The 18473-nt window shown below is 40.2% G+C and overlaps 1 protein-coding gene across 1 annotated transcript in view; it reads left to right on the forward strand.

Annotated features, from left to right (window-relative positions):
• Positions 1 to 17058, forward strand: part of RESF1 (retroelement silencing factor 1) — a 31772-nt gene extending 14714 nt beyond the window's left edge. Inside the window, exons 3-6 of the mRNA XM_052789846.1 lie at positions 7040 to 7124; positions 8539 to 13940; positions 14731 to 14805; positions 16004 to 17058. Of these exons, the coding sequence (XP_052645806.1) occupies positions 8579 to 13940; positions 14731 to 14805; positions 16004 to 16146 (5580 nt within the window). The 5' untranslated portion in view covers positions 7040 to 7124; positions 8539 to 8578 and the 3' untranslated portion in view covers positions 16147 to 17058. The remainder of the gene's footprint in view (positions 1 to 7039; positions 7125 to 8538; positions 13941 to 14730; positions 14806 to 16003) is intronic.
• The last annotated feature ends 1415 nt before the right edge of the window (positions 17059 to 18473 follow it).

Here is an 18473-nt window from a genome sequence, read left to right on the forward strand (position 1 = left end):
CTGAAACAGCAAGAGTCGTGGAAGGAGTTTGTAGGGCTAAAACTGGATGTTGCCCCAGAGAATTGATCTCTCTCCTGGTTGTGCTACAGAGTTCTGGTGGGAAGATAGGAAAGTGATGCAACTAAGCGCGTTACAGATGTTGTTAGTCTTGTATTTTTTGTGAGGTTTTGTTCAGAGCTCCAGCTTGCTCTTGGGCAATCCACTGACTCAGAGAAGGTCAGATCCAAAGCAGCAAGGGTTAAACGGGAAGGGTTGCCCAGCTGCACCCCAAGGGTGAGTGGGCAGGAGTCTTTGGCAATAAAGAAAAGTAGATGGGCTGGATGGGCAGTCAGGCTCAAGTGCTTCTGAATCAACTGGACCCTCTGCTGTGGCAGCTCAGGCATCCCAGCACCGGTGATGGACGTGGGCTGGGGATGCATCATGGTGCAGTTCCCCTTCCAGGCATGGGGACAAGTGCCTGGAGTGAGCTAGGGAAAGCTGTTAGCTGCTGATGCCCTGCCCTGGGTGGCCTTTCCAGGGTGATGGCTCTCTGCTATCTCCCTTTTGTTCCCAGGAGAAGCAGCCATCTACCAGTCCCTGCTTCAGTCCGGGACTCACAGCAACCCTGATTCTCTGCCGGTGCTGCCCCAAACACCGCTTCCAAGTGAAGAGCCCCTTTCTGCTAACACATGTAAACCTGAAAAGGCTTTATAAGAATCAATGTAAATAGCAGAAGGAAGGAAGGAGAGCAGGCAGATCTGAATCGTACACCAGGGACCCTGAATCCACTCACCACAAACTTAAGGACAGGTATGAATTCTGCTCACTTCACTCATATGAGAAAGTGAAGCTGGCTCACTCTGATTCTCTCTCACTTTCTTTCTCTCTTCCTAACATTGAGAGACTTGAGTCTTTAGTCACTTGTCCTTTGCTGTAGTTTCTTTACATTGGAATTGGATAACCTCCCAGGTTCTGGGGGACTGCTTTGTCAGAGGAATTCCTGGGGATATAGCCCCTATTTGATGCTAAGTTAGTGACTTTCAGATTCAGAGGGCTGACTAAAGATACGATTCTTCAACAGTATAATTCCTGATATACCAGCGACGATTTTTAAGGAGCCCTGTAGCAAACTGTGTATGCTTGTACGTTCATGTTCCTGTATTTTATTTGCTGTCAAGTAAGACTGTGAATTTGACTATCATGATTTGTGTCTCTCACTGGGAATTTGAACCTTAAGCCTGTGTGCTTGCTACCCAGGACCTTGGAGATCCCAAACGTGTAGGGACCTGTGAGGAGATGATCCAGATCAAGTAGGGCCCTGGGCTTGCCCAGCAACAGTGAGATGACACTGCTAGGTGGTGACCGCAGAAAGCATCGAGGAGAGTGATGTATAAATTGCTCCATGGGAGCCCCTTTTGGAGTGCTCCTGAGGAATGGCTGGCCTGTACCTTGGTGATCCCCCCCTTACTTAGGATGCCAGATGAGGATACTTTCCTGGGAACTGAGTGATACCTATTAGGTAAATTATAAGGAATTTGGAATAGAAGCAGGATAGTCCTTACTTGCAGGGTGGTGTAATTGTTACCTACTTAATGAGTGCCTTATCCCCCAAAACCTCACTTTGTGCCTCAGAACCTTATTCCTTCAGGGGGTAGATAGTGGCAAAGGGTCTGACCATGACAGAAATTTGAACTAATTTCCTCACACCAGTTTCATTTTTGCACTCTGAGTGTACATGTGGCTCTTATTCCTACGCATAGGGCTTGTGCATGTGACTAGTGCCTAGAGAGAGACTACTTTTTAATGCTGTTGTACTGGGTGTTCAGGTTAACAGTTTACATAAGTAAACAAAGAAAAGTTAAGTTGAAGACACTCTCAGTTAAGTTGAAGATGCTTATTCTTAGTTTATATTCCTAGTTTTTTATATGTGTATATATACATAAAATTTTATGTCCAGTTTGACTAAAAAAAAAAAAAAGTGGGAGCTCAAAACACAATTTTAACTTCAATTCCCACATGTAAGTGAAATGCATAGCACCATTATCAGCAAAGCATGTTGGCTTGAATGTGATGCCATGTGCAGTTACCTCCAGGCTCAAGCCAGATTTTATTTGGCCAGCTGAAAACACAGAGCAAGCTTAGGTCAGTCTGTACTTAGCCAGACAGACAAGGCTCAATACTTAAATGGAAATAAGTAGTATGTTTATTAGTTAACGATTACATTTAAATTATCATTTTGCAAACTTGAGGCAGATGAACTACTTTTATTCATGTTACTTTCTATGCCATGCAATACTTCCTTACTATTTATGTCCCTGATTAATTTATTTATACTTGTGTGGCATGGGGAGATTGTTGTAGGACAGCCTCAGTGCTGTCTGTGTTCTCCACTCTCCCACCAGCTTGTCCCAGGGCAGTCATGGTGCTGGAGCACAAGGATCAGTTTGTAGCAGCTGATGCCTTTAATGCCTCCAGCATGCTGAATTTCATCACGATGTGCTGGGACAGTTGATTGATTAGCACAGAAGTGGTTATGCCAGGGAAAAAGATGAGCCCTTAATTCAAGTATCTGTTATCTAAAATTAATAAAACAGTGGTTCTAAATAAAGCATATCAGACGTGTGTGGCGGAAAAAGACTTAACTGGAAGGTTCAAGCAAATGATTTATTTGAACTTCACTTACAGACTTAACACGCCACTATTGCAGGTTTTACAGATACAATGGAGGAATGCACTATTGCAATTTTTAAAGCAAGAGTAGTACACTGTTAAAACCATAAGCAATTCAGACAACCACAAGCACACACATGTTTACAAACTTAAAGCATAAACAATATTCACTTACCCCTCCAGGGTAAGGGCTCTTAATCCCAGGGGAGAGCTACCTTGACCGGTGTCCCGATCAAGGGGGGGAAGAGTCTCCTTCACAAGCCAATTGTATAGTTGGAGAAGTGACTCCCCAATTTCCAACCTGAATCTTAGAGTTTTTATCCCCTAACTTGTGAATGGTGTGTATGACTAAGGCATATATCATAATCCACTCAGACAAAGTGGATTATGTATATCTGATTGGTGTTTCCCGTTATCTTTCCTTTGCTGGTCTGTGATTGTTTGAATACACAAGGTTGTCATTTGAAACTGAAGCTGAAACCTAGGTTTTTTTTGCTTTGCTTCCTCAGGCAACTGAATAGTGGTTGGATTGAGACTCAGGGCATACTATTTGTTAAGGGATTTCAAGGCTCAGTTCAGGTTTTGGTTCTTTGAATGGTGCAGCCACCGCCCTGTTTAGTTTAGGGCTTATCAAACAACCCAGGGCTAAGCTGTCTACACAGCTCCCCGTGAGTCGTCTCTGCAGAGAGACAGGGCCTCAAGGCAACCCAAGGCTGGGTCACTTTTGTAACCCCCCGAGTCGCCTGTGTACACTAGACATGGTGAAACTCGTTTGTGAACTATGAGCCGAACAATCCATACACCACGAGCTTTACAGTTCAGTGCCCTTTGCAGCCCTGTACTGGGTGTGGCTGGGATGGAGTTAATTTTCTTCACAGCAGCTGTATGGTGCTGGGTTTTGGATCTGTGGCTAAAACAGTGTTGGTAACTCCCCAGCGTTTCGGCGATTGCTGAGCAGTGCTTGCACAGCATCAGCGCCTTGTCTGTTTCCCACTCTGCCCCCCCAGCGAGTGGGGTGAGAGTAGGCAAGAGGCTGGGAGGAGACACAGCCAGGACAGGTGACCCAGGCTGGCAAAAGGGGGTATTCTAGACAGTGTAACCTCACGCTCTCCGATAAAAACAGGTGGAGGAAGAAGGGGGGGTTGGCTTCCAAGGTGGCTGTTGCTCAGAGACTAGCTGGGCACTGGTCTGCTTGTGGGAGGTGGTGAGTGATTTCCTTTGTGTTGCTTGTTTCCCCGCCCCCCCTTTCCTTTACCTGTTAAACTCTTTTTATCTCGACCCACGAGATTTTTCACTTTTTGTTCTTCCAGTTTTCTCCTCTGTCCTGCTTGGGGGTGAGCTAGTGGCTGCACGGGTGCTTGGTTGCTGGCTGAGGTCAACCTACCCACAAGCCCTGGTACAGTTACACCAGAGGAGCTGAGCTCCCATGAACCTATCCTGATAGGTAACTTGGGGGGAGGCCAGCCCTATGCTGGCTGTCACACTGGTAAATATGAGGTTTTGCTGACCACAGTTCAAATCAGGGTACAATGCTAGCTTCCTCCTTACCAGTGGACCTGGATGAAGTAAACTTCAATGCTTTGGAAAAGCAGTGAAGTCTACTGGTCGCTGTTTCTCCAGAGCGATCAAAGGATCTTCCACAGAGCTGGCTTTATGCTGAATTTATATTACTAGTCTCCTGGTCCCAGTGTTACGTGGGTCACCTGATCAAATACTCCTTATTTGTCATCATTCCTTTCATCTTCTGTTGCTGGTTACTTCCTCATGGTACTTTTGGGTTACCGATACTGCTAATCTCCAGGTGGATATTGTTTATTTCCTTCTACTAATCATGCTTAAGGTCAGTCTGTTAGCAGGAGCAAATGTATAGCAGTGTTACCTAGCGGAGGATTGAGACCATGACTATACAAACATTACAGTGATTTTTTTTTTTTTAATAGTCCAAGCACTACAGTGTACAATTGCAATTAAAAAAATTGCACAAATACAGTAAAGTACAGTTACGGTAAACTGTAGTAGAGAACTATTCTGTTCATGTAGTTCATTCAGGATTGAAGCAGTTGATTAAGAACATGTAATTAACCGGCACTCACTCAACTATATCTTCAGAAGGAAAATTGCTAATATAACAAATAAACTAGAAAATGTGACACTTCAAAAATGTTAGGCACCTACAGTTTCTGGAAGCACCCGCTGTTTCTAAACACCCTTCTTTTATCTCAGGAAGTTCTAATCTCTCTTTGTGACATGCATTGCTCGCTCTCCACGTGTTACTCCAATGTATGTATTACAAGCACAAGCCCTCTTCTTGCACACACCTGTGGGGGATGGGGTTGCTCCAGCTTTATGTGAGCATTTACTGTTCCCTATAACCTGCTGATCCCCATGCTGGTGAGGAAACATCCCATGAGTTTGCGTGCCCACAGCTGAGGTGTGGGTCCCTACTTGTTGCACCCTGCACTGTCAGTCCTTTAGCTGGATACGGTCCACAAGATCCTTGTATTGGCCCTTAAGAGACCATGCTTATGGTGTGGGGGCTACAGGAACACCTGTCCTTGTGTGTTGACATAGCCTGGAGAAGGGTGTTTGCCTCCATAACTGTTGATTTTCAAGGTGGTGGGGATCTTCAATGTTATGATCCTCTGCTGCTGGTCTTAGCCCACAGTTGGTGAGCTATCTTTTTATACCCTTTAATTGTGGCAACCTGTTGCCTTCTGCGTTTGCTCACTCCATTTGAACTGGTTGTGTTCCCTGGTGAACAACAGAATAGAAACCGATTGACAGGTGAGTAGTTTACCTGATGATCATCATGCAGGTGTCTTAGCTGCTCTCTTTTTGCATTTACCATTTAACCAAAATGCTAAATACGTTAATGCTAAGTTAGCAGTTTGGTTACTGCCATGCTGGTCTCTGCAGAAATGGTAAATGGTTGCTCAGGGTTGACCATTCAGTTACTGTCCACAGTAGTTGGCACAGTAGTTCCCACACCATGGTTCTGTGGCTTCCTGCTGCGTTTGTTGACTTTCTCTTCCAGCAGTGTGTAGGATAAGGGATGTAACCTCATGAGTCTTTACTCCATGTCGTACTGTCCTCTTGACTGGTGACAGTGAACTCGTTTTGGGTGCACTTTCTACACCCTTTAGGAGTCAACTGTTACTGTGATCTTGGTTTGCCTCTCACAAGTCTCACACAACATTGCTGAGTCCCATACTCTCCCTATGTTTTCCCTGTTTAGGTGTTTTCTGGCTCCATTATGCAGGTGTATAGACTTTAATGTTAAGTTACAGTGTTCTGTGAATGAAGTATTAAATCTTTGCTGGAACGTCTTACCCAGTCCAATAGATCAAAAGCCTGTAACAATTTATTCTGTGTTTTAGGCTTCATTTACTTTCCTCTGTGTGTGTGTTTTCCTAGAGGAAGGCCTCTCAGAAATAGTAATCAATAACAAACATTGCCAATAAAAACTGAGGTCTTTCGTATCAGAAATGAATTTAGATGTTTTGTGTAGATTAAGGCTATTAGAAAACTGAAGGAAACATAGCCTTCCACTGTTTGGATATATTGTTCCTTTTCCCCTAGAACAGAAACCCATAATCAATGAACTTGCTGGTCTTTTATACAGATGGCCCAAATACCCCTCACATCTGTGAGGTGAATGTGAGGTGTCTCCACAGAGTGATTCAGGGACATCATATAAGGCAGAGGCCAGAGACATGCCAAAACTATCTGATAGAGAAGTCTAGGTGTAGGCATTTTAGTTGTGTGATAGATTTGTTGAAGAGCTGTGCTGTTACTCTTGCGTTCAATGGGGGTGTCTCTCCATTCCCTTTCTATGCACCGTCAATGAAAAATTGGCAGTTGCCTGTGTAGTAGTTGCTGATGATTTCTGAGGCTTGTGGTCAAGGTGAGAAAGTAGTAGATGAAGGAGTGAAGCGGGCATGTGTGACGAATAGTCTTCTCTCTGTCTTTCGGAGTCTTATACTGTTACTGAACTTCTCAAATGTTCTTCCTAAGACAAGCGCTTTCTGCCAAATACCACTTTTTAAAGTAGCATGTTTTGTTGCATTAAAGTTATAAAAAAATTTTAAGGTTGTGATCACAGTTGCAAACTTAGTTTTCTTAATCCAGCTAATAATGATGGTGAACTAAGGCTATACTCATTTTTATGGTTTTGACAGTGACAAGAATTGGGTTTTACTTTTGGCTAAGTTTTGTGTTGCATGTAATCAAAGTTTCTCCTCTAGCAAAGATTTTACAATTACTGCTAGTTGGCATCTTAGTCTTGTTTACATATCTCAATCATGTTTCTAGAATGTATAAATGTCTTAAATTTCTTCAGCAGTTATCTAATTCAAAGACATGATTGTTTTATCCCCTGATTATTTTTCAGGAAATACCCAGAGTAACATTAGCAGTCTGAAATCTTTAGCTTGGATGCAAAAGCCTGTTTTCTCATCTAAGATTTCTGCATCACTGTAAGTACTGCCTTAATACTGTTGTTGATGTTTTTTATGAATTTAATATGTGACTTTGTTTTCCTGTTTTCTTTTGTTATTGGTGTCCTTTGAGAGCAGAGAAAGTAAGTGAGTGAAGAAGATAGAGCTATCTTTGAATTTTAATAATAACACCTGGAAAATTGTAACTTTGTGACTCTTACAAGCTAGGTCTGAGTCATGCTTCTAATTCCTAAGTCTGAAATCAGGAGAGTCTTAAAATCTAAAAGAGTCCATGAAAGAAAGTCAGGAACCTTGGGTGATCTGAGAGAAATGACCTGAAACATTTTGTTGAGAAATTGTCTAATACCCTGCACAAAGTGAGCTGTTTGTTCTGTCCTAGGTAGGTTTGACCACACTGAGAAGAATTTACCGAGATGCAAACAGCGTTCATGCTTGTAGGTTGTCATGGTTTTTTTGTGCTTTTCCATTTTTGAAGACTGAAATAGTGTTTGACTTTGAAGACGCTGTCTCTAACAACGTTCCAGAGGTCATTCAGAAGTAACATGCTCACCCAGTTGGGCTTGTTGGTAATTGGCGTAAATTCTGGAATATAACACATGAAGAGTTAGAGATTTGTGACACTGTTACCTCCTGGAGGTGTACTTACTGAAATAGCAGAGGTGATGATGTCATCTCCATGCTTCATGCCTTCTGCTGACTAAGTTAACACTACCAAACTGAATTAGGGGTGGTGTGCTTGTAGCTACATGTGGTGTTAACTAGAGTCATAGACTTGTGTTTCTCAAAAATTAGTAACTGCCCACAGTGTCAGGGAAGAGCAAATGACATGTAGAATAAAAACAAGTGGGCTATGTTATTATGAGAGATCTTTACTGAACCCAAATTCATTTTCTCCTTTTTTTTTGTTGTATTTGAAGGTATAATTGAAGTCAAGTCTTCTTGTCTGGAAACTCTGACCTGTATTGTATTGTGTAGGTGCTTCTTATGCTCAGCTCTTAAGCATTGCTTATTGTATCATGTTATACAAATACATTGGGCTTTTTCCATCATTTTTGGATGAGAAGGTAAATATAGCAATCTTGTTAAATTAAAAAGTTGAATGATAATAGAATTAGGAGAGTAACGTGAGGATTTTGTTACTCATTAGACAGTCAATAGAATTGTTAGTTGCTGCTCTGTCGTCTTGTACCTTAACTGTGTTCTGGGAAATAATTTATGCAGCTTGACATTGACAACATCGATGTCCATGGGATGTGCCAATGGAGTTGCTCTTCTGCCTAGCAATTTAAGTTCAATGGTTCTGTTCATAATGCATTCTGAATCACTTCTTGCTAAGTGAAATAGGATCTGATCGAAAGATTAAGGTTTGGGGTTTTGTTGTTGTATTTTTTTGTTTGGTTGTTTTTTTGTTTGTTTGTTTGGTTTTTTTTAGCATTTTGGCTTTTGGCTGAAGAAAAAGAAATAAAAAAAAGATGGACTGGAATGTAAGACCATTCCAGAATGCTGATGTAAAGAAGAACCTGCAAAGTAAAGAAGCATGTTACACTCAGTCGCTTTCTAATGCACATGTTTTTCCTCTGACAAATGCCAATTCCTCTAAAAATGTATGCACTGATGCTGGAAATAACCAAATGGTGTATCTGCCAACTAGCAATGCTGCCTTCCCTCTTGTCGATGCTGAAAGATTCAAAACTTCATATCGGGCTTTACCAGGAGCATCTGTAGCTAGTAATGATTTTTTCATCTCAAAATACTCACTTGTTCGACATCCACTGTCCTGTGTACCAGTCACTCCAAAACCTCCCAGTCAGACATCGCTTTTGCAGGCAGAGATGACTCAGACTTCTTGGCCAAATTCCCATGGCTACGTTTATTCCTGTAGAAAGTTACCTCACCCATCTCAAATGAACGCTGGAAATAACATGAGGAATGTACTTCAGGAACCTCAGTACGTCCCCAGAAACGGTTACGCTGTGCGGCCACAAATACAGCAGCATAATTCTGTGAGAACTACAATGTTATATCAAAGTAACATTCATTCCCAGAATAGTTCTATGTCTCTTGGTACATCTGGGCAATGTGTCCAAAACCAAATATATCATTCCAACAATCAGTTTAAAGTTTTACACTCACTGAATCAAAATACTGAAGCAAATGTACAGCCGCTACAGTATCGACCAAGTCAGATGGGATCAGAAGCTCCTAGTGGATGTTCTGCACCATCTTTGTTGCCTGCCAACTGTGATTCAAGAGCTGCAGCACAGTCTTTAATAGGTGTAGCACAGGCAGTTCAAAATGTGCCTAATGGATACACCCTTAGCCAACAGAGGCGCCCATCAGATCCAGAAAATGCTTCTGATTTTAACAGTGTTCAGCAACACTGTCAGAAACAGCCATCTGGAGAAGTCAGTCAATCAGTTAGGAATGTCAGTAATTCAAGTGGAAATGTGACAGCAAATCAGCCTTTTAATGAAAAGTCTGTGCCATACCCTGGCATTTCCAAAGAACTGTATGATATTGTGAAAGAACTGGAAACTCTTTCTTCGGTGGCTGCTTCAAAGCCACTGAGTGATAGTGCTTCAGTTCAGGAAAGCCAGACTAGTAGTTTAATGAATGGGCCTGTTAATTCTCAAACTTCTTCAGCAGCAGCAGCAGATGGAAGAACAATTACAAAGGACAGACTAGCTTGGGAAGCTCAAAAGCTGCTCACTATTAAAAAAAAATGTGTCCTGCTTGAAAGGATGCATCATTATAGAAGAAAACTCTTTGCAGCTTCAAAACATGGCAAAAGTACTCCCCCACTTCCTCCAAGTTATCAAGCTGCTCTTGCTAATTGTCTTTCACGGGTGCCCAAACAAAATGTACCACCTTCCCCATCTGAAACAGTGATGACAGAGAGTCCAATACTTAACTCTTCACCTGAAGAAAGAAATGACAAAAATGTAGCCAATGCTGATAACAGAGGATTAGAGGTGACTCGAAGTAACCCTCAGGTGGAGCAGGGAAGCCTTTCATCAAGCTCTGCTCCTATTCCCTCTCAAAGCAAACTCCCAGCTCAATTAAATAATCCTGAGAGTACTCCCATCTTGGAACGAAGGGATGCATGTGCCTTGGCCTCTTCTCAAAAAACTGTGACATCCTTGAACAACGCTTCATGTTTTAGTCAAGTGGATAGCTCTATCAAAATTGCATCAAAGAATGTGCCAGCTACCCCCAAGAATTCATCATTTCTTCAGTTTGTATTGAGCAGCACAAATATATTGAAAGAGAAGACAGCTGGTGCTATTGCTGATAAAATACTGACTAGTCTCCTGTGTAGTGAAAAACCACTGGTAGATAGATCTGCCTCAGGTGGAAGCTTACTAAAAGACACTAGTGAGAAGAACATAGAAAGTTTGAAAAGTGAGCAGGCATTTATGGTTCACACAAACTCTCCTGCCGAATCTGGTGAAGCTAAATTCCAGAGTGAAGTAGCTCAGAAGAAAACACCATTTACTGAAAATACATCTGTTAATCAGAGCAATTATAGTTACTCTGTGGAAGAGCTAACTGCATGCCTGGGCTTGTGGAGAAAGCATCCGTCAGAATCTGTAACTGTGCAAAATAGCCAGTCAAAGGAAAGCCCCACAGCAAATCAGACTTCGCCTTGCAGCCAAAACACAAAAAATAGAGAACAAAATAATGTTCTGGTTAGTACAGATGAAGCAATTTTGCCTGTAACAACTGCTTCTGTAACACAAAAACTTGATACATTGAGTTGCAATTTGATAAAAAGTTTTGAACTCCAAGTTGCAGTTGTCTCTCCTTTAGTACTTTCTGAACAGAGAACACAGAGTGAGCAGGCAGACAAATGTCCAACATCTGCAGGTAAAACCTATCCAGTGATTGACTCAGGAAGCATATGTAGCTTGCAAGAACAGGGGAAAAATGTTTTAAGTGTGGTAAATACTGATAAAGGAACAATAGAAACTGTTTGGTCATCACCCAGTGATTGTGTTCTGGTACAGAAAGTGGACTCACATTTGCAACAGACCAAATTAGCTGATGGAAACAGGAGAGTAAAAAGCAGTGTGAGTGCAAATAATTCATACGATGAAAACCAAAGGAAAGTTGGTCAATTGGCACAAGATGCCAGAGAAAATCTGCAGCTTGGGTTACAAAACAAGCCTTCTCTTCCTGAATTGGTCATGAATTTTTCTAGTAAAATCTTTCAAGAAAGTGTAAGAGACCATAAAGACAAGCAAGCTGTGTTAGAGACAGGAGATACATCCACAGCTGTGTTGGAAGAACAGATGTTTTGTATTTCTAGTGTATGTTCTCTTGTTGAAGGTCATATGTTTTATAATCCACAAATAGCAAGTATCTTCAGGTCAGTCCCTGAGACATGTACATTAAGTGATACCTCGTCAGAAGGAAATGCATCTGACCCAAGGCAAAAGGAACAACAGCTGGACTTGTCTAAAAATGAGCTGAGCAATAACACTCCCCAAAGAGAGAGCTTCCTGCAAAATGTGTTGGAAGAATCATCAAGCTGTATGAATAAAGCAGGTAAGATTTGGGATGGTATCACAACTAGTCATTTGGAGAAAGAAAGCAGTGGCGATCCTCTTAAAACAATTTCTACCTCAGAACAAAAAATGTCATTCAATGCATCTTTGAAGCATCCTGAAAATGACTTGGAAGTTCTTGCTAGGTTAAACCAGCAGTTAGCTCAAAATTCACTAGATTTCTCAATCAGTGTAACTGCTGAAACAAATGCGTTCACCGTTCCAAGAGACAACAGTAAACAAAATTACATGTCCAGTAAAAACAGCACAGAAAGAGAGATGAACATTTTTGGAGCAGAACCTATTAAATATCTAAACAATCAGCTGTCTGAACTAGTGGAAGAGTTTCCATATGGCATTGAAGGTGCTGATATGCTAACAAAAGAAGCCATACAAAATGATTCTGTGGCTGAGTGGATGGAGAACAGACCTCAAGAAGAGACTCAAATTTGTGACAAGAATTCTCATTTGAAGGACCCAGTAGATCAGATAAAAATTGAAGTGTTAAACTTTGATCAGATACAAGAACTGTTTCCCGAACACAACTGGTGTTCCTCTAGTGACAGCGAGAGAGTAGCGAGTCAACAGTCAGGAGAGGCTTCAGCTGAGAAGGAGAACGTTGAAGGCAGTATTCAGCCTTGTCAGAGTCTATGTGAGAAGAAAAAAAAACAACAAAAAACATCCAACCGCAGGGGCGGGGAAAAAAAAGATTGTTCTTTAATGGGTTGGCTATCTGCAGCATGTAAAATGCCACAGTGTCCCTGTATATTTGGAACGTCTGGTGCAGAGAAAAATGATGGTCAGCTTTCAAAAGCTGAAAATACTAGCTCTGCAGAGAGGCAAGAAAAGAACAGTAAATCTGATGCCATAATGAAGAAAAACTGTGCAGTGGGAAACCTGCCAATTTCTGAAAAAATCTCAAACAATGTTAGCAAAAATAAAAAAGATATTTGCAAATACACCTCTGCAATGAACAAAAAAGCTAGGCTAAAGGTGAATAATGAATACAAACCACTTACAACACAACAGGAAATAATTGGACCAGATAATTCCTCTGAAAACCAGGATGCTGATAAATCTAAAAGGAGCAGCTTGAAGAAAGAGCTGCAAATCGACAGAGAAATCCCATTGTTAGGCAAAGAATTTCATTCTGACAAAAAAGAACATCAGACAGCTGGTCATACAGATGCAGACAACATGACAAAGTCATCCAAAAAGAAAGAGAGAGTTTTCAAAATGGAGTCCCTTTCAAAAGATAAAACCAAAAGAGATTTGGCCATGAAATCCAAAACAGACATTCACAAATTTACAGAGTCAGAAACTGTTGAAATTAAGCATGCTGAAGTCAATGAAGGACAAAAAATTAAAACCTGTGAAGAGAATTCAGCTGAAGAACAGAATGGTAGGAAACAAAAGGAGATACTTGGGCAAGATGTAGGAATTAACATCAAAGAGAAAGCCAAATTATCAGCAGAAATAAAACATAAAAAGCTGAATAGTTACCGTGCTGATGCTATAAAGTTCCCAAATTTTGGCACTGTAGACTTAAAGTCAAGAAACCCCAAATATTCTCAGCCTAAATCTATTAAAGTTCATCCTTCACAGGAGCAGTCATACAAACGGAAGAGGAAGGAAAATAAGATTGGGAAGAGAGACCCTAAGAAAACAAAAGTGGAAGAGGAAAGACTGAAACAATCTGAAGCAAAGAATTCCAAGCAGCTTTCACATAATTGCGTGATAAACACTGACAAAGCTAAAAAATTGAATGGAGAAAATGGTTGGAAATCAAAGAGTTCATTAGCAGATCGCTCTGTGCTTAAACTACAGAGAAAAAGGGCTCGATCTTCTACCATCTCAAACTACTTTTCTAACAAAGAGAGGCGTCTCGATGCTCAAAACAAAGACAAGTGCTCTGAGAAAATGTTTCCTGATAAAAATCTGCTATATTTAAATAGAAGAAATAACAGATTAAAATTGCATCTTCAAAAGGAACCAAAAAAACACTACCTGAACAGAGTTGCATTTAAACGTACAGCACAGGAACGCATATATCTGACAAAATTAGAGACATCACCTGTCAGACCCATCTGGCCTATAAAGCCCAAAGTGTCACAAAACAGCCCAGGTGTGAAAAGAGATGCTTCTGTCTCAGAAGTTGAGAAATCATGCAAACTGGAAGTACTTGAATTTAAGCTGTGTCCAGAGATACTGTTCAGAAATCCAACCACTGATGAAGAGAGCTTAGCTGCAAAGAATTCCCTGGAAAGAGAGAAAGCCATTGTGGCAGGTATGATACTATCTTGATTATTAATTTGTAAGTAAATTAATTTGCAAGTAAAAAGCGTGCACTCCTTGAATTCATGTTACACAAAACTACAGACAGTGAAAATGTGGGACTCTAGAAGCTGAAGGTTGAAATAGCTTAGCTAGCTTTCTGACAGACTGTAGGTGTGTGTTAAGCTGAAAAACAACATGAGACTTCCTTCAATTTTACATTTTATTCTTTTTTCCTTAAGTTTTACAGAATAAAATTGGAGTAGTTCAGAGCATGGCAGTTTGAAGTCACTTTGCGAGAAGACTTTCTAACCTATTTGTAGAAGATAGCTTGGCTTGTTCATAGAAAGCAGATTCCCTTGGCATAGTTACCAAAGGTGATCTAATTTGTATTCAGTGTTCACCTGGTTGTGTGTAAATCTGGCTGGGTAGACAGTGGAGGGAGAGATCTTTTGTGGCATTGAGGAAGAGAGAGGGCTTCGGCCAGACATACCCTGTACACAGTCTCTGTAACCTTTGCCATCTTTGCTTTAAGCTGCCTTTTTTACCTTCTCTACTTCCCTATCCCCAATCTTTTGACATTTTACGTGGTGCATTGTGAAGCATATTTGTGTCAAATACTATATTTGATTTTAAATAAAACCAAATCTTAAGTTATACATACCAGCCCTTGCAGTCATTTTCACACCAAAAGGAAATTCCCTTTTGCATGTGCTAGTGTATGTGTTAAAACTTGATGCTGAATAGAGACCAGAACTTGTGATATAGGATCCTCAAAAACATTTTTGAAATTTTCTCTTTAGGTGTCAAGAGTAAAAAAGAAGATTGGTTAAAATGTGATCCAGTGAAGCAAAAAAAGCTGGAAGAGATCTCTACAGGTGAAATGACTTCTGATTATCTGTTTTGAAATACAAGTTAAATACTCATTGCTTGGTTTTAAGTGTTCCTTTATAATAGCAAATCTTAATAAAATATTTTAACTTATTCTTTACTTGCTCTGCTGCTGAAATGGATACCGTAGAGTAGACATGAGTTTCAAAGATTTGTGGAGATTTTTATTGCCATAAGAATATGTTGTTGGAGATTGTTGGAATTTTCCTGCATATGTGTGTGCAGTTGAATCAGAGGTAGCACTGGTGACAAGATTCAAGTACAGTTTTAAACTGTAGGTAAAGACTAAGCTACCTCTTTCCCACTTCAAAATGTAGGAAGTGATGTAACAAAATCTAGTGTGAGACTATAAAAGCAGAAAGTGATTTTTTTATTTTATTTGGCTTTCACAGTTAAGTTGACGCTGTCCGCACATACACGCGTGCTCACAAGTACCAGGACCTGTGTGTCCCAATAGTCTGGACAGGATTACTTGTATGACACACAGAGGAAAAGTGGAGCCACTACGACCTCTTCCTTGTTTCTCTTGATTGGCAAATTACTTTTTGCATGGTCTTTTGTACCCTTTAGGAGTCAACAGTTAAAACAGTGGCATCTTTCATCTCAGGATCTTGGTTGTTCCGTCCTTTGTAAATCTTGGGCGAGGTTACTCCCTGCTGTCTTTGTTTCTTTGCTTTGGGTATCTTTCTAGCTATAGTCTTGTTTTCTTACTGGTCTAATAGGAAGCAAAATGGTACATTCAGCATGCTGTAACCTTGTTGCCATCCTGTTCTTATCAGAGTGCAAGTCCTCTGCTGACAAGTTACCTGTGTTGTAGTCTTGATGAAAGCAACATATTTGGCAGCGTTTACATCTTTTATTGCTGTTGAATGTGTCCTAGGCTATTGGTGTCTGCTATTATTTTAGCCCTTCCTCTTGTTTTTTCTCTTTCTTTCACAAACGCACGTTTTCATTCACACCTTTCTTAATATTCTTTAGAAATCTCTTAGGAAGACACCTAAATGACCATTTGGTGCTTGAAGGTGCATTGGAGATTGATTTAAGTCTGAAGTACTTGATGATTTAGGAAGGAAGTTTGTGGCATCCTTCTTGACAGTGGGTGGCCTGAAGTGCCACATGCATAAGGAGTAGCATCATTTGAGACTCAGACTTTTGCTTTAACCTGCTTCTCTGTCTGTCTTTCAGCTGAGGACAGTATTCCACTTGATACAGCTATACAGATCCTGGATGGAGATGGCAAGGCTCTTCACATTCCAATCAAAGACTCAAAAGAGGTGTTTCAGACCTACAGGAAAATGTATCTGGAAAAAAAGACGCAAAAGCCTTGATAGCACTCCTGTATCATAGGTCTTATTCAGTATCACTAGGAAAAAAAATGCCAACACTAAAATGCTTTTACCAGTTTACTTCATATTTCTGAATAACTGTAAAAAAATTTTTTTTTTTTGGTGTTGGCAATTTCCCCCCCTATTTGCCTTGTATTTGTGAATGATTGAGATCTTAGTCTGTATTTATTGCACAAATATGCTTTGGTGCTGAAAATGCCATTGTCAAATGTACTGTTTTCTTTTTGGGATGTTTGAGTCTTTTTTTTTTTTTTTTTTTTTTTTTTTAAAGATACAGGAGTTAGTTGAATCTTGACCAAAAAACCTCAAACTTATTTAAATTGTCATAGCCTGTTTTGTTTTCTGACTCTGGAGAACTTGTACTTGTGGTACTTTCCATTGCTGGCAGTGGAAAAATACTCCAACTGGAAAGGGATTGCAGTGGATTCCCAAGCATTACACCTTTATTTTCTACTTACGCTAGTCTGATTGTTGTGCTTCTAACAAGATTTTCTATTTTTGTAGAATTTTTTTTTAAACTGGGAATACAAATATAAAACCCTCAAATTAAACATATAGATCGGGGATACCATGAAGTATTTATGCTGCTACCCAGTTTTCTTACATTTCTTTTTGTGGAACTTGTACAAATTGAACTCTTGAGTTCTTCATCTGAACGCAGTGCTGTAAACTGATAGTTGACTGAAGACTTCTCTTGGTTTTTTCCTCTCTCTGTCTGCTTTCTTTACACTTGAAAGAAAAGTGTGATTGTTAAAGTGCAGGGAGTTTGAATTCACTCTTGTCTGGACTATGTTGCTCACTTTAACCAGACTGTAATTAATTTCTTTGTTTATAAAGTTAGATAATGTTTGGCTACATGTTCACTCTGACATAAAGGTTATATTTGTTGTTGGATATCTTATGTTTAAGTGCCTTTTCATTTTTCAGAATTTTGAATTGAATCATATTTTTTCAGAAATTTGGTACTTGATTCTTTCTATCTGTTTAAACCTTTATACTGAAAATAAAAACTCTGTAGATATTTCACTGAACGGTTTTTATACTTGAAATAAACTTTTGAAGGCCATGCCTTGTCTTTTTTTAGTTTAAAAGTATAAAGTTGTGTTTATTGCAGTTAGTTAAATAGGCATTGAAGATATTCCTGTAGATGAAAAGCAGCTTTAAAATAAGTGCCAGATCCTCTTTCTTAAAATGTTTGCAAGTGAGAACTGGACTTGAGTCCAGGCTTTTTCTAATGAACTTCTAATAGCATGTACTTATACTTAAGAAAACACATCAGGAATGTTTTTCTCTTCAGCATTTTTTTTTTCCTCCTGCTCTGACTTGGGAATTGATTGGCATGAGTACTTAAAAAGCCTGCAGTACTACTCCATTGCTGAAGATGTATGCTTGTAGGCATCTTGGATATAATTACCCAGTGGAGCATAACATTAAAATTTCCTAGCTTTATCTGTATGCTGAATTAAAAATTGGCTTTTTTGGGGAGAAAAGTCCTCTCCTTCCATCATGCGTACATTTCTTCTCTCAAACTGGGGAACTATTTGGGAGGTTTTTAACTCCCTTCCTGTCTGGCACAGCTATCCTAGTAACTTAGATTTTTTTTTTTTTTTTTTTCCCCCCCCCTGGTTGGATGCCCAACTATTAGTCTGGGGGAGAATGTTCCACTGGAGAATTTTGTAATAATATTGGCAACTCTGAGAAGGTTTTATTTTGCATTTTCTTGGGAGTTCAGCACCTGTATTATACTGCCTGCATTAGGGAAGATTCATTGTACCTTTAAGTGTACCCAGTACAAACAACACATAGCCCCTGTCAAGAATTTATTTTGGGTTTTGTTCTGCATAGTGATACATGAAGCTGACTTAAATGCTTGAGTGACTTCTTTTCAATAGGAAATTATTCAATCCATTGACCCATGATGATTATATTCTAAATATTTGGAGAAGTTTGCTCATTGACCCTGTGCACCCGCTAAGTGAGAACGCCAGTTTTGAGTCCTAGTAGATACAGCTACGTCGTCTTCCTCTCTTATACCAAAGAGTGAATCTTGGCTCTGTGACTGTGTTTATGCAGTGACTTGTGCCTACACTGCTTTGTTATGGCTAGGATCTTTGGGATAGACTGGCCACATCCTTTCTGCTTGGTTCATGTGTTGGCTCAATAGGTATCTTGAAAGCCTTTGCACTTAAAGTACTTTGCACTTACATATGGCTTCTAGCCTATGCTATGATTATTGCGTAATTGTTGTATGCACCTGCATACTAAGGGGGCTGTGCCAGATGCTCTTACTCAGTCGCCATTTCTCCTGC

This window comes from Harpia harpyja, chromosome 6, assembly GCF_026419915.1.
Source record: "Harpia harpyja isolate bHarHar1 chromosome 6, bHarHar1 primary haplotype, whole genome shotgun sequence".
NCBI classification, from domain to species: Eukaryota; Metazoa; Chordata; class Aves; order Accipitriformes; family Accipitridae; genus Harpia; species Harpia harpyja.